Source organism: Kogia breviceps, chromosome 3 (genome assembly GCF_026419965.1).
Source record: "Kogia breviceps isolate mKogBre1 chromosome 3, mKogBre1 haplotype 1, whole genome shotgun sequence".
In the NCBI taxonomy this organism is placed as follows: Eukaryota; Metazoa; Chordata; class Mammalia; order Artiodactyla; family Physeteridae; genus Kogia; species Kogia breviceps.
In genome coordinates this window covers 107,160,384-107,177,788 of record NC_081312.1, presented here as the reverse complement: position 1 = coordinate 107,177,788, position 17,405 = coordinate 107,160,384, and the positions used below count along the sequence as shown (strand labels likewise).

At 38.2% G+C, this 17,405-nt stretch overlaps 1 protein-coding gene across 1 annotated transcript; it reads left to right on the top strand.

The window, feature by feature from the left end:
• Positions 1–6,126: 6,126 nt before the first annotated feature.
• On the top strand, positions 6,127–7,478 carry LOC131752022 (nucleoporin p58/p45-like). Its single transcript, XM_059056037.2, is given in 2 exon segments — positions 6,127–6,227; positions 6,269–7,478. Coding segments are annotated over 2 exon segments (1,278 nt in total). The 3' UTR covers positions 7,446–7,478.
• The last annotated feature ends 9,927 nt before the right edge of the window (positions 7,479–17,405 follow it).

The following is a 17,405-nucleotide window of genomic DNA, read 5'->3' as shown; positions in this document are numbered from 1 at the left end:
CCAGACACTATCAAACTCTTAGAGGAAAACATAGGCAGAACACCCTATGACATAAATCACAGCAAGATCCTTTTTGACACATCTCCTAGAGAAATGGACATAAAAACAAAAATAAATAAATGGGACCTCATGAAACTTAAAAGCTTTTGCACAGCAAAGGATACCATAAACAAGACCAAAAGACAACCCTCAGAATGGGAGAAAATATTTGCAAATGAAGCAACTGACAAAGGATTAATCTCCTAAATTTATAAGCAACACATGCAGCTCAATAAGAAAAAAACAAACAACCCAATCCAAAAATGGGCAGAAGAACTAAAGAGACATTTCTCCAAAGAATATATACAGATTGCCAACAAACACATGAAAGAATGCTCAACATCATTAATCATTAGAGAAATGCAAATCAAAACTACAATGAGATACCATGTCACACCGGTCAGATAGGCCATCATCAAAAAGTCTAGAAACAATAAATGCTGGAGAGGGTGTGGAGAAAAGTGAACCCTCTGGCACTGTTGGTGGGTATGTACATTGATACAGCCACTATGAAGAACAGTATGGAGGTTCCTTAAAATACTGAAAATAGAATTACCATATGACACAGTAATCCCACTACTGGGCATATACCCAGAGAAAACCATAATTCAAAAAGACACATGCACCCCAATGTTCATTGCAGCACTATTTGCAATAGCTAGGTTATGGAAGCAACCTAAATGGCCATCAAGAGACAAATGGATAAAGAAGAAGTGGTACATACATACAGTGGAATATTATTCGCCATAAAAAGGAATGAAATTTGGTCATTTGTAGAGACATGGATTGACATAGAGACCATGATACAAAATGAAGTAAATCAGAAAGAAAAACAAGCATCATATATTAATGCATATATGTGGAATCTAGAAAAGTTGTATAGATGAACTAGTCTGCAAGGCAGAAATAGAGACACAGATGTAGAGAACAAATGTATGGGCCCAAGGCGGGAAAGGAGGGGTGGGATGAATTGGGAGATTGGGATTCACATATATACATTAACATGTATAAATAGATAACTAATGAGAACCTGCTGTATAGCACAGGGAGCTCTACTTTACTTCACTGTACAGTAGAAACTAACACAAAATTGTAAAACTACACCCCAATTAAAAAACAATACCTAGAGACAAATGACAATGAAAACATGATGATCCAAAACCTATGGATTCAGCAAAAGCAGTTTGAGGAGGGAAGTTTTTAGCAATGAAATCTTACCTTAAGAAACAAGAAAAATCTCCAATAAACAACCCAACTTTACACTTAAAGCAACTAGAGAAAGAAGACCAAACAAAACCCAAAGTTAGCAGAATGAAAGAAATCATAAAGATCAGAGCAGAAATAAATGAAATAGAGATGAGGAAAACAATAGCAAAGCTCAATAAAACTAACAGCTGTTTCTTTGAGAAGATAAACAAAATTGATAAACCTTTAGCCAGACTCAACAGGAAAGAAAGGGAGAGGAATCAAATCAATAAAATTAGAAATGAAAAAGAAGTTACAATGCACATCACAGAAATACAAAGGATAAGAGACTACTACAATCAACTATATGCCAATAAAATGGACAACGTAGAAGAAATGGACAAATTATTAGAAAGGTAAAACCTTCCAAGACTGAGCCAGAAAGAAAGGGAAAATATAAACAGACCAATTACAAGTACTAATATTGAAACTGTGATTTAAAACTCCCAATAAACAAAAGTCCAATACTAGATGACTTGACAGGTGAATTCTACCAAACATGTAGAGAAGAGTTAACACCTATCCTTCTGAAACTCTTCCAAAAACTTGCAAAGGAAGGAATATTCCCAAGCTCATTCTACAAGGGCACCATCACCTTGATACACAAACCAGACAAAGATACAACAAAAAAATTACCGGCCAATAACACTGATGAATGTAGACCCCCAAATCCTCAACAAAATACTAGTAGACCAAATCCAACAACACACTAAAAGGATCATGCACCATGATCAAGTGGGGTTTATCCCAGGGATTCAAGGATGTTTCAATATCTTCAAATCAATCATTGTGATACAGCCAATCAATAAATTGAAGAAGAAAAGCCATATGATTATCTCAATAGATGCGGAAAAAGCTTTTCACAAAATTCAACACAAATTCATGATAAAAACTCTCCAGAAAGTGGGCATAAAGGGAACCTACCTCAACATAATAAGGCCATATATGACAAACCCACAGCAAACATAATTCTCAATGTTGAAAAACTGAAAGCATTTCCTCTGAGATCAGGAACAAGACAAGGATGTGCACACTTGCCACTATTATTTAACATAGTTTTGGAAGTCCTAGCTATGGCATCAGAGAAAAAATAAATAAATAAAAGGACTCTCAATAGGCAAAGAAGAAGTAAACTTGTCACTGTTTGCAGACGACAGGATATTATACATAGAAAATCCTAAAGATGCTACCAGAAAACTACTAGAGTTCATCAATGAGTTTGGTAAAGTTGCAGTATACAAAATCAATACACAGAAATCTCTTGCATTTCTATACACTAACAATGAAAAATAAGAAAGAGAAATTAAGAAAACAATCCCATTTACCATGGCATCAAAAAGAATAAAATACCTAGAAATAAGCCAACCTAAGGAGGCAAAAGGTCTGTACAAGATACTGTAAAAGATTTGTATAAGATACTGATGAAAGAAATCAAAGATGACACAATCAGATGGGGAGAAAAACCATGTTCTTAGATTGGAAGAATCAATATTGTGAAAATGACTATACTACCAAAAGCAATCTACAGATTCAATGCAACCTCTATCAAATTACCAATGGCATTTTTCACAGAATTAGAACAAAAAATTTTACAATTTGTATGTAAACACAAAAGAGCATGAGCAGCCAAAGAAATCTTGAGAAAGAAAAATGAAGCTGGAGGAATCTGATTCCTGACTTCAGACAATACGACAAAGCTACAGTCATCAAAACATTATGGTACTTGCAGAGAAACAGAAATATAGAGCAATAGAACAGGAAAGTCCAGAGATAAACCCTTGCAGCTATGGTCATTTAATCTATTATAAAAGAGACAAGACTATACAATGAAGAAAACATAGGTTGTTCAATAAATGATGCTGGCAAAACTGGACAGATACATGCAGAAGGATGAAATTAGAACAACCTGTAATACCATACCCAGAAATGAACTCAAAGTACATTAAATACATAAGTGTAACACCATATACTATAAAACTCTTAGAGCAAAATATAGGCTGGAAACTCTTTGACATAAATCAGAGCAATATCTTTTTCAATCTGTCTCCTATAGTGATGGAAATAAAAATAAACATATGGGACCTAATCAAAATTATACATGCACCTCAATGTTCACTGCAGCACTCCTTACAATAGCCAAGGCATGGAAGGAACCTAAATGTCCATTGACAGATGAATGGATAAAGAAGATTTGGCATATGTATACAATGGAATATTACTCAGCCATTAAAAAGAATGAAATTATGCCATTTGCAGCAACATGGATGGACCTGGAGATTATCATACTAAATGAAGTAAGTCAGACAGAGAAAGACAAATATATTGCTTAAATTTGGAATCTAAAAAAATGGTACAAACAAATTTATTTACAAAACAGAAACAGACTTACATAGTTAGAGAATGAACTCATGGTTACCAGGGGGGAAAATAAGGGGGCAGGGATAGATTGCAAGTTTGGGACTGACATATAGACATTGCCATATTTAAAATACGTAACCAACAAAGACCTACTCTATAGCACAGGTAACACTTCTCAATACTCTATACTAACTTAAATGGGAAAATAATTTGAAAAAGAATAGGTAAATATATATGTATAACTGAATAACATTAGTGTACACCTGAAATTAACATGACATTGTTAATCAACTATACTCCAATATAAAATAAAATTTTTAAAAAATGTGAGTAGGAGGGAAATGAGCTGCTGATTCGAGAGGTGAGCAGTCTTGCTGAGCATCAGAAGAGTGACCTAATGGATCCAATCTGCAAGGACTGGAAAGGAATTGTCAGATACAGCAACATATTCATGGTGATAAAAGCAACAGCTTGACATGCCCATACCACTGGACGTCTAGAAAATTTCTTGAGTGAATTACAACAGGAGAAAATCAGACTTATATGCAGTGGATGCTTGATGTATTTTTAGAAGCCTAAGCCATGTGGCTGACAGGGTCTTGGTGCTCTGGCCGGGTGTCAGGTATGAGCCTCCAAGGTGGGAGAGCCGAGTTCAGGACACTGGTCTACTAGAGGCCTCCTGGTCCCTCATAATATCAATCAGCAAAAGCTCTCCCAGGGATTGCCATCACAATGCTAAGACTCAGCTCCACTCAACGACCAGCAAACTACAGTGCTGGACACCCCATGACAAACAAATAGCAAGACAGGAAAACCCGACTCATTAGCAGAGAGGCTGCCCCAAATCATATTAACTTCACAATGCCCCAAAACACACCACCGGACGTGGTCCTGCCCACCAGAAAGACAAGATCCAGTCTCATCCACCAGAACACAGGCACCAGTTCCCTCCACCAGGAAGCCTAAACAACCCATGGAACCAACCTTAGCCAGTTGGGACAGTTACCACAAACAAGGGGAACTATGTGCCTGCAGCCTGTGAAAAGGAGACCCTAAAAAGAGTAAGTTAAGCAAAATGAAAAGACAAGAAATAAACAGCAGATGAAGGAGCAAGGTAACAACCCACCAGACCAAACAAATGAAGAGTAAATAGGCACTATACTTGAAAAATAATTCAGAGTAATGATAGAAAAGATGATACAAAATCTTGGAAAGAGAATGGAGAAAATACAGGAAACATTTAACAAGGACCTAGAGGAACAAAAGAGCAAACAAATGATGATGAACAACACAATAAATGAAATTAAAAATTCTCTAGAAAGGATCAATAGCAAAATAACTGAGGCAGAAGAACAGATAGTGGCATGGAAGACAAAAGTGGAAATAACTACCACAGGGCAGAATAAAGAAAAAAGAATGAAAAGAATTGGGGACAGTCTTAGAGACATCAGGGACAACATTAAATGCACCAACATTCAAATTATAGGGGTCCCAGAAGAAGAAGAGAAAAAAAAGGGACTGAGAAAATATTTGAAGAGATTCTAGTTGAAAATCTCCCTAATATGAGAAAGGAAATAGTCAATCAAGTCCCAGAAGTGCAAAGAGTCCCATACTGGGTAAATGCAAGGAGAAACACCAAGACACATTAATCAAACTATAGAAAATTAAATACAACTTAAAAATCTTAAAAGAAGGGAAAAGCAACAAATAACATACAACAGAATCCCCATAAGGGTGACAGCTGACCTTTCAGCAGAAACTCTGCAAGCCAGAAATATGTGGCAGGACATATTTAAAGTGATGAAAGAGAAAAAATCGACAACCAAGATTACTGTACCCAGGAAGGATCTCATTCAGATTGGATGGAGAAATTAAAAACCTTACACACAAGCAAAAGTCAAGAAAATTCAGCACCACAAAACCAGCTCTACAACAAAGGCTAAAGGAATTTCTCTAGGCAGGAAACAAAAGAGAAGGAAAAGACTTACAATAAGAAACCCAAAACAAGAAAATGGTAACAGCAACATACATATCAATAATTACCTTAAATGTAAATGGATTAAATGCTCCAAACAAAAGACATTGACTGAATGAATGGATAAAAAACCAAGATCCTTAGATATGCTGTCTACAAGAGACCAACTTCAGACCTAGGGACACATACAGACTGAAAGTGAGGAGATGGAAAAAGATATTCCATGCAAATGTAAATCAAAACAAAGCTGGAGTAGCAATACTCATATCAGACACAACAGACTTTAAAATAAAGACTATTGGGTTGCGCTCTCGGAGGTGCGGGCGGGTGGCTGTGGTATACTTGCGCTGCACCATCTCCACACCCTTGGGGCGGTCTTCGCGTCCGTTGGGCTCTGTGTTCGCGGAAGGTCGCGGCTGGGCGGGAGCGATGCTGCCCGGCCCGCTTGGGTCTTGAGGCGGGAGCGGCGAGACGAGCCATTACTTGCCGACTGCACCGAGCCCGCAGCCATGTCCGCGGGGTTCTCCTTCGGGAGCAGCACGCTGGGCTCCTCCACCATGGCCGACAGTGGGAGCGGCATGGGCGGCGGCTTCTCCTTCGGGACTGCGGCGTCTAGAGAACAGAAAAATATTTGAACGTGGTTGGTTGAAGCAGTCCTTCTGTGGGGCTCAGTTTTGGGAGTCTCGGGAGCGCGGCGACTCCAGTGACAACATCTGCTCCTTCTGGTGGTTTTGGAACCGGGCTCTTTGGATCTAAACCTGCCACTGGGTTCACTCTAGGAGGAACGAACACAGGCCCGCCGGCCACCACGTCTGCGTCCACGGCAGGCTTCAGCTTAGGCTTCAGTAAACCTGCGGCGTCTGCCACACCGTTTGCGCTGCCCGCCACGCCTGCCTCGGCTGGCGGTCTCACACTCTCGTCCGCTCTGACGTCTACTCCTGCAGGACTTGGACAAAATGCTTTAGGTCTGTCTCTGGGAACTGCAGCAGCTACTTCAGCTGCTGGAAATGAAGGCCTTGGAGGTATAGATTTTAGCAGCTCATCGGATAAAAAGAGTGATAAAACAGGAACAAGACCAGAGGATAGTAAAGCACTGAAGGATGAGATTCTACCTTCTGTCATTTGCCAGAACGTGGACAACCTGCAGAAATTTGTGAAGGAACAAAAACAAGTCCAAGAAGAAATTAGTAGAATGTCTTCAAAAGCAACACTTAAAGTGCAGGAAGATACTAAAGCTCTGAAGCAGCTTTTGTCATTGGCTGCCAGTGGATTACAGAGGAACACTCTCAATATTGACAAATTGAAAATAGAAACTGCTCAGGAGTTTAAAAATGCTGAAATAGCTTTAAGAACCCAGAAAACACCACCTGGACTCCAACATGAAAACATAGCCCCTGCTGACTACTTCAGAATCCTGGTTCAGCAGTTTGAGGTGCAGCTCCAGTAGTACAGACAACAGATTGAAGAACTGGAAAACCATCTTGCCACCCAAGCGAACAATTCACATATCACCCCTCAAGATTTGTCAATGGCTATGCAGAAAATTTATCAAACATTTGTAGCTTTAGCTGCATAACTTCAGTCTATTCATGAAAATGTGAAGGTGCTCAAAGAACAGTACCTCGGCTACAGAAAAATGTTCTTGGGAGATGCTGTGGATGTGTTTGAAGCCAGGTGGGCAGAAGCCAAGAAGTGGCAGAATGCCCCCAGGGTCACTACGGGACCCGCCCCTTTCAGCAGCACGCCAAGCATGGCAGCCGTCGCCATGGCTGCAACACTTACACAGCAGCAGCAGCCTGCTACAGGTCTGAATGCATTCAAGTTATAGCTTCTTACTGTTAAAGTGCAGAGCGTTGATGTGCATTTTTATGAGTCTTCCTCTTGTGTTAGCACTGAAGAAATTTCTATGAGTAGCTATTCCAATACAGTCTAAAAATTTTGATGGACACAATTATAAACATATACCTGATAAAAATGCAGGGTAGACTTAGCAATAATTATACATCAATTAGATACTGAATATTGTGAATTAATGTTATTTGCTGTATTGCTATAAATGCCCTTTAGAACATGGTGTTTCACTACTGAATTACATTTAAGAGCAACAGATTCTAAAATTGTGACTGTATTGTATATTGTTTTAAACTCAGAGATAAACCAGCCATAGGCTGCAATTTTCGTACCTGATGCTGGTGGGTGGTGTGCTCTCACATGCAGTGGTTACGGAGTACCCACACTCGGGATGAAGTATGTCTTTATCGACTGAAAGTGTGTTGAAGATCAGTAGGTTTGTTTGATCAGAGAACAGGCCTTCTGAACCAAATTTGGAAGAAGGTACATGCTAGAATTGTTTGTACCTTTTCAAAATGAACAGAACAGCGGCAAGAGCAGGAAAAAATGTTATGAGATGCCATGGATTATACATGAAGAAGTATGAGCTGGGAGGTTGAGCAGATGAAAATAACTGGTGAGATACTGGAAAGCAGATAATTTTAGTCCTTGGTTTAATTTCACTTCTTAAGAGACAAACATTTTTGTGGTCTAGTTCTGCAGTGTTTAGTTTGGTCTTGTGTCTTTCAGAGATGATTACTTATCTTTTTACTCCTGCAGTCCCTATTTTGTCAGGCTTGAAGTGTGACATAGAAAAATATAGTCTTAATAGATAGTGATTTTTTTTTACTTGTTCATAAATTTTTGTGTAGTGCTTATTAGTTATTCTATAGCATGTGTGTTTCTGAGACTTCCTTATAGTCCAGTAGTAAATTATAGTACAAAAAAGTAAAAAACATACATCTCTAGATTGCGTTCAGGCTGCCTCTACTAGGGAAGCATTCTCTGGGTTTCACTATTGGCAGTTTAAAAAATTGTTCTTCACATTTGGAGATGACAGAATTGACTTACCATCAGTAAATGGTTGATGATGGCTTTATGCCAAACCCTGTGCGCTCCATGGCTGGACCCATGTGAATAGTGGCTGACATAAGGACTGTGTAGTAGTTCTCTAGCTGGCTGGAGTATAGGGTTGCGTTCTCCAGTTACAGAGGGAAAAGAAGTGACTGTGGAGTTGGTTCCTATCAGGTGATTATGGGATGGATAGATATCAAATCAACCCCATAATGACGATCATCAGTTCTCATGATTATTTACCCAGCTAATCAAACTAACTATAGTACCAGGTTACTTTTTAGAGTTAATATTAATCCTAACATAGATCAGAGAAGTGGGGTTTGGTTAAGTGTTCTGTAAACATAAGGGATTTCTATTCTAATAAATAAAACTTGAGAAAAGTCAGTTAACTAAACTGCTATGCTCTAAGGGAATTTAATTATGTTCTGCGGTGTACAGCTAAAATTGAGGCAGAACCACCTGTCGGAGTTTTGTTTTATACACTTTCTTATGTAGGCAGTTTGGGGAGGTTTGTAGGTTTTCACTCTTACATTTTGGGCTCGTGGGCATCTGAAGAAATATGTTCATTCTATATGAGTGCCTCCTGTGTGCTAGGCTCCAGGGATATAAAGGTAAACAATAGAGATAAGGTCTTCGCTGTCTGTGAGAATATTAGCTGAATTTAGGGTCATCATCTTGAAGAGCCATTTGCTCACATGCTGTAATTTTTTGTGGACTTTCACCAGGCTCTGGGGAAACTGACTCCCTGGTATATTCCCTGCAGTTGTGAAGCCCACATAAGGGCTTTCTAATCAGGTGGCAGGAATTGTAATTTATTAACTTAAACAGTCTTGCAGTGTTTTCATTTTGAGTTGTATGGATTTTTGTAATTGAGAAGCTAAACAATAGCGATCATTTTGTATTGTCTTCTTGTTTCCCACTTGTTTCTCTAAAGGTCTCGCACGCTCCACAGCCCATCCCTTTATGTCTCTCCCCGTCAGGATTAGCTATTTTAGTCCTGTCACCACTAGAGTGAGACACAGCAGCTCTGTTAGATGCATGCAGCCCAGTTAGAAATGCCCCTCTTGATTGCATTGTGCTCTGTGCCCAGTGACTTACTCCTTCTGTCCTGTGGCTGATGAGATCTTTCTAAGTGCCAGTAACAAATTTTAAAGACCATCTAGATGAATCTGGGTGAGGCTTGTGTGCTGTTTTTATACAGCCCTGTTGGTGTGTGCAAGGTTTGAGTTGTCAGCGGGGGGGGGGGGGGGGTTGCTTCTATTTGCATATGGATTCTTGACTTTTTTAATGTAAAAAAGCAGACAGCTTCTTAGGCTGGTACCTTCCGAAGGTGCTTTCTGTGTAGTCTTTCTTGGAGGTGGAAGTATGGACATAAGTGACTCCTTGATCCTTCTTCAATATCTTAATGAAAAAAACATATATATGATAGAACTTAGGCCTGTGTGATTTATGGTTATTGCTTCTGAAGGCTGAAGAGAACTGATGAAAAACTCCACAGGCTATTTATGTATGAAATAAGCATCGTACATGGATTACATGATGGTAGATCTGGAGTACACTTGTCTACCAGTGCTTCTGAAGTCTCTTAAAAAGCTTAAGACATTTACGTTAGGCTTTTTGGTATAATTTTAATTTAGGATAGATTGTTTTAAGCTAATGTACTGGGATTAAGTTTTGCTGTTGTGTTTTGACACTTTTAAAAGTTCTTTATGTTTACATAAAAAGACTTTTCTCATGTGACTTAGCTGCTGTTTTTAAGGAGAGCTGAGACATTTTGTTAGGATTCCTACTTTCTAGCTTTTAGTGTAGGTTTGCACGTTTAAGGTGTAGTGTTAAATAGGAAACTTCTTCATTTTAGTTTCTTGTGGTTTTATGATTTTGTTATATTTAATAACCAAAGGACCTTCCCCATTAAATCAGTAAAATTTTTGAAATTGGGGAAGACATTTTTTTAAGAAAAATTATTATTTAAAAAAATATGACTTAGGAATAACCATGCTAGTGATATTAGGTATTTTGAGTGATCATTGAAAATTATAAAAAAAATTTTAGCACTTCAGTCCTTTTCCTGTGAATGCAGTTTTACTTTTAAGAAAGTAGAATTTATTCTGGAAAATACACATTACAGTGCTAAACTTGATTTTGTTGTGTGTGAATATACTATTCAGTAACTTTTGTAAAATGTTACTCTACATGAAGATTTCACTTTGGGCAATCATTGGGATACGTTACTACTAACTTGGTTTTATTTATGGAACTAAGAGCCTCTCATTGAATGACTAATGACTATTCAGATTTTAAAACAGATTTCTTGAATTGTTTATGTAACATTTGCCTGAAGGATGTAGATTCTGCTTTCTAATAGTGAAAATAATTTATATGGTGGCCAGAGTGTAATACATGCTGATACTTTGGCATGGGAGATACTTATCATGAGTTTTTACTATTAAAAATGTTATACATTTGCCTACTAGTTTTATAAATGATGTTGCCTTCAGAATTTGTGTGAAGGTACAAAACTCAAAATATCATGTACCTGTTGTGCAATGGAAAGTCTTGTCATCGTTAGAGTTCTTGATTACCTGGATCCTGAATATTAATGACTAGAGTTGCTCTTAAAAGCAGACCTGCACACAACACGAAGCATGTTACTTGAGTAACTCTTAGGACTTGTAGGGCTGAGGGCTGTGGTGTGCATTATGCTCTAGGGTCTTCCACCAGCAGTGCCTCCTGTGAACATGTGACACTTAAGTCTCTCAATGTTAAAGAAACTGGATGTGTGTTTTCTACATATTACTCTCATTAGAAATAAGAGGGTAATATGCTTAGTTTCTTTTTCCTGTAGTAACATTTTACAAAAGAGCTGCTAGGCAGGTATTCTAATTCTCAAATTGATCTCAAACTGGATGTAAAAATTTAGATCTTTTAAAATTTATTTTTTAATAATGGTGTAAGAACTCTGGCTGCTGTTAGTCCTTATTCTTTATTTTCTGGGTAGAAGCTATTTGGAAAGTCCAGCTTCTGTCCCAGTGTAGCAAAATGTAGTTCCTTCGTTTCTTTTTCTTTTCTTTCTTTTTTCTTTAATGTTTTATAATTTTACACTACCTTTTTGAATATACAAACCTCATTCTTCATTGAACAACTTGAAGGCTTTGATTTCTTTAAAAAGTCTAAATATCAATCTGTATATTACTTTGGCAGTTCCCTCAACTTTGAGATGCACTGATCACTGTGCTTGAAAAAGACAAGACTGAAGTTTGTACTATGAAATTTATCAAATAATTTTCATAAATTATTTATCAAATATGAGAAATTTATAGATTTTTGTATTCTGCTTAGTTTAAAAAAAAGGTAGTTAAAAAAGAGAGGCTAGTAAGTTTGATGCTATTCTTGCCAAACAAACTCAGCCAAGATCTTTAAAGTAACAAATGGGAAAAGGATGACTAATCGTTCTGCATCTGAGTACATTTTCCAAGATGTTGGAAAGAAACTTCTGAATTGAAATCTTGAATGTATTGAATCTGTTTAGGTACACAGCGGTGCCTTTGTAAATGTTCATTCTCTATCTTATTTAATCAGGTAATAAGTGGTGTAATGTAGCAGAGTTTAACAGTAGAACTCAGTTATCACTCTTTGTGAACAAGTTGGAATTGTCATGTTACTGTGTAATTGATTTGCTTTAAGATGAACAATAAATTTAATAAAATAAAAAAAGAAAAAAAAATAAAGACTATTACAAGAGACAAAAAAATACATTACATAATGATCAAGGGATAGTTCAAGAATAAGATATAACAATTGTAAATATTTAGGCACCCAAGAGAGGAGTACTTCGATACATAAGGCAAATGCTAACAGCCATAAAATGGGAAATTGACAGTACCACAATCATAGTAGGGGATTTTAACACCCCACTTTCACCAATGGACAGATCATCCAAAATGAAAATAAGGAAACCACAACCTTAAAATGATACATTAAACTAGATGGACTTAATTGATATTTATAGGATATTCCATCCAAAAACAACAGAATACATTTTCTTCTCAAGTGCTCATGGAACATTCTCCAGGATAGATCATATCTTATGTCAAAAGTCAAGCCTTGGTAAATTTAAGAAAATTGAAATCATATCAAGTATATTTTCCGACCACAATGTTGTAAGACTAGGTATCACTTACAGCGAAAAAACTGTAAAAAATACAGACACATGGAGGCTAAACAACATACTAATAAATAACCAAGAGATCACTAAAGGAATCAAAGAGGAAATCGAAAAATACCTAGAAACAAATGACAATGAAAATACGACAACCAAAAACCTGTGGGATTCAGCAAAAGCAGTTCTAAAAGGGAAGTTTATAGCAATACAATCCTACCTCAAGAAACAAGACACATCTCAAATAAACAGCCTAACCTTAAACCTAAAGCAATTAGAGAAAGAAGAACAAAAAAAGCCCCAAAGCTAGCAGAAGGAAAGAAATCATAAAAATCAGATCAGAAATAAATGAAAAGAAAATTATAGCAAAGATCAATAAAAATAAAAGCTGGTTCTTTGCAAAGATAAACAAAATTGATAAACCATTAGTCAGACTCATCAAGAAGAAAAAGGAGAAGACTCAAATAAATAGAATTAGAAATGAAAAAGGAGAAATAACAACAGACACTGCAGAAATACACAGGATCATGAGAGATTACTAGAAGCAACCATATGCCAATAAAATGGACAACCTGGAAGAAATGGAGAAATTCTTAGAAAAGCACAAACTTCCAAGACTGAACCAGGAAGAAACAGAAAATAAAAACAGACCAAACACAAGCACTGAAATTGAAACTGTGATTAAAAATCTTCCAATAAACAAAAGTCCAGGACCAAATGGAATCACAAGCGAATTCTATCAAACATTTAGAGAAGACTTAACACCTATCATTCTCAAACTCCTTCAAAATATAGCAGAGGGAACAACACACCCAAACTCTTTCTATGAGGCCACCACTACCCTGACACCGAAACCAGACAAAGATGCCACAAAAAAAGAAAAGTACAGGCCAATATGAGTGAGTGAACAAAGATGCAAAAATCCTCAACAAAACACTAGAAAACAGAATCCAACAGCACTTTAAAAGGATCATACACCATGAACAAGTGGGGTTTACCCTAGGAATGCAAGGATTCTTCAATATATGCAAATCAATCACTGTGATATACCAAACTAACAATTTGAAGGATAAAAATGATATGATCATTTCAATAGATACAGAAAGACCTTATGACAAAATTCAACAGCGATTTATGTTAAAAAAAACTTACAGAAAGTAGGCATAGAGGGAATTTACCGCAACATTATAAAGGCCACATATGACAAAACAACAGGCAACAACGTTCTCAATGGTGAAAAACAGAAACCATTTCCACTAAGATCAAGAACAAGACAAGGTTGCCCACTCTAACCACTATTATTCAACATAGTTTTGGAAGTTTTAGCCACAGCAATCAGAGAAGAAAAAGAAAGAAAAGGAATCCAAATCAGAAAAGAAGAAGTAAAGCTGTCACTGTTTGCAGATGACATGATACTATACATAGAGAATCCTTAAGATGTTACCAGAAAACTACTAGAGCTAATCAATGAATTTGGTAAAGTAGCTGGATACAAAATTAATGCACAGAAATTTCTTGCATTCCTATACGCTAATGATGAAACACCTGAAAGAGAAATTAAGGAAACACTCCCATTGACCATTGTAACCAAAAGAAGAAAATTCCTAGGAATAAACCTACCTAAGAAGACAAAAGGCCTGTAGCAGAAAGCCATAAGACACTAAAGAAAGAAATTAAAGATGATACAAACAGATGGAGAGATATACCATGTTCTTGGATTGTAAGAATCAACGTTGTGAAAATGACTATACTACCCAAAGCAGTCTACAGATTCAGTGCAATCTCTATCAACTAACAATAGCATTTTTCACTGAACTAGAACAAAAAATTTCACAATTTGTATGGAAACACAAAAGACCCCTTATAACTAAAGCAATGTTGAGAAATAAAAATGGAGCTGGAAGAATCAGGCTCCTGGACTTCAGACTATACTACAAAGCTACAATAATGAAGACAGTATGGTACTGGCACAAAAACAGAAATATAGATCAATGGAACAGGATAGAAAGCCCAGAAATAAACCCACACAGATATGGTCACCTAATTTTTGATAAAGCAGGCAAGAGTATACAATGGAGAAAAGACAGCCTCTTCAATAAGTGGTGCTGGGAAAACTGGACAGCAACATGTAATAGAATGAAATTAGAACACTCCCTAACACCATACACAAAAATAAACTCAAAATGGATTAAAGACCTAAATGTAAGGCCAGACACTATCAAATTCTTAGAGGAAAACATAGGCAGAACACTCTATGACATAAATCACAGCAAGATCCTTTTTGACCCACCTCTGAGAGAAATGGAAATAAAAACAAACATAAACAAATGGGACCTCATGAAACTTAAATGCTTTTGTACAGCAAAGGAAAACATGAACCAGACTACAAGAAAACCCTCAGAATGGGAGAGAATATTTGCAGATGAAGCAACTGACAAAGGATTAATCTCCAAAATATACAAGCAGCTCATGCAGCTCAATATCAAAAAAACCCAAACAAACAACCCGATCCAAAAATGGGCAGAAGACCTAGACATTTCTCCAAAGAAGGTACACATATTGCCAACAAATCCATGAAAGGACTCACAACATCACTAATCATTAGAGAAATGCAAATGAAATCTACAATGAGGTATCACCTTACACTGGTCAGAATGGCCATCATCAAAAAATCTAGAAACAATAAATGCTGGAGAGGGTGTGGAGAAAAAGGAACCCTCTTGTACTTTTGGCAGGAATGTAAATTGATATAGCCATTATGAAGAACAGTATGGAGGTTCCTTAAAAAAATAAAAATAGAAACAACATATGACCCAGCAGTCCTACTACTGGGCATATACCCTGAGGAAAACGATAATTCAAAAAGAATCATGTACCACAATGTTCATTGCAGCTCTCTTTACAAGTGACAGGACATGGAAACCACCTAAGTGTCCATTGACAGAAGAATGGATAAAGAAGATGTGGCAAATATATACAATGGGTATTACTCAGCCATAAAAAGAAACGAAATTGAGTTATTTGTAGTGAGGTGGATGGACCTAGAGACTGTCATACAGAGTGAAGTAAGTCAGAAAGAGAAAAATAAATACCATATACTAATACATATTTACAGAATCAAGAAAAAGAAAGGTTCTGAAGAGCCTAGGGGCAGGACAGGAATACAGACACAGATGTAGAGAATGGACTTGAGGACACAGGGAGGGGGAAGGGTAAGCTGGAATGAAGTCAGAGAGTGGCATGGACTAATATACACTACCAAATGTAAAACAGATAGCTAGTTGGAAGCAGCTGCATAGAACAGGGAGATCAGCTAGGTGCTTTGTTGATTACCTAGAGGAGTGGGATAGGGAGGTTGGAAGGGTGGTGCAAGAGGGAGGATATATGGGGATATATGTATACATATAGCTGATTCACTTTTTTATAAAGCAGAAACTAACACACAATTGTAAAGGAATTATAATCTAATAAAGATATTAAAAAATAAAAACAAAGAACTTGAAATGCAATATCTCATTTAAAATGCATGTGGGAAGAAATAAATAAAAAAATTATCAAAAATCTTTTTAGTAGATTAGGAGGAAGATTGTGGAAGAGTAAGACGTGAAGATCACCTTCCTCCCCACAGATATATCGGAAATACATCTACACGTGGAACTGCTCCTATAGAACACCCACTGAAGGCTGGCAGAAGACCTCAGACCTCCCAAAAGGCAAGAAACTCCCCACGTACCTGGGCAGGGCAAAAGAAAAAACAGAGACAAAAGAATAGGGATGGGACCTGCACCAGTGGGAGGGAGCTGTGAAGGAGGAAAGGTTTCCCCACACAAAGAAGCCCCTTTGTGGGCGGAGACTGCGGGTGGCGGAAGGGGGAAGCTTTGGAGCCAAGGAGGAGAGCGCAGCAACAGGGTTGCGGATGCCAAAGTGGAGAGATTCTCACACGAGGATCAGTGCCAACAGGCACTCACCAGCCCGAGAGGCTTGTCTGCTCACCTGCCAGGGAGGGTGGGGTCTGGGAGCTGAGGCTTGAGCTTTGGTTGGTCGGATCGCAGGGAGAGGAGTGGCGGAGTGAACATAGCCTGAAGGGGTTAGGGCACCAGGGCTTGCCCGGAGGGCATCCAGGAAAAAGTCTGGACCTGCCGAAAAGGCAAGAGACTTTTTCTTGTCTCTTTGTTTCCTGGTGTGCAAGAAGAAGGGATTAAGAGTGCTGCTTAAAGGAGCTCCAGAGACGGGCACGAGCCAAGGCTATCAGCACAGACCACAGAGATGGACATGAGATGATAAGGCTGCTGCACCAGCCACCAAGAAGCCTGTGTTCCAGCACAGGTCATTCTCCACACCTCCCCTCCTGGGAACCTGTGCAGCCTGCCACTGCCTGGGTCCTGTGATCCAGGGACAACACCCCCAGGAGAACACACGGCTTGTCTCAGGCTGGTGCAACATCACATTGGCCTCTGATGCCGCAGGCACAGTCCGCATGCGTACCTCTCCCTCACCCAGCCTGAGTGAGCCAGAGCCACCGAATAAGCTGCTCCTTAACCCTGTCCTGTCTGAGTGAAGAACAGACGCCCTCAGGCGACATACATGTAGAGGCGGGGCCAAAACCAAAGCTGAACCCAAGGAGCTGTAAGAACAAAGAAGAGAAAGGGAAATTTCTCCCAGCAGCCTCAGAAGCAGCGGATTAAATCTCCACAATCAACTAATGTACCCTGCATCTGTGGA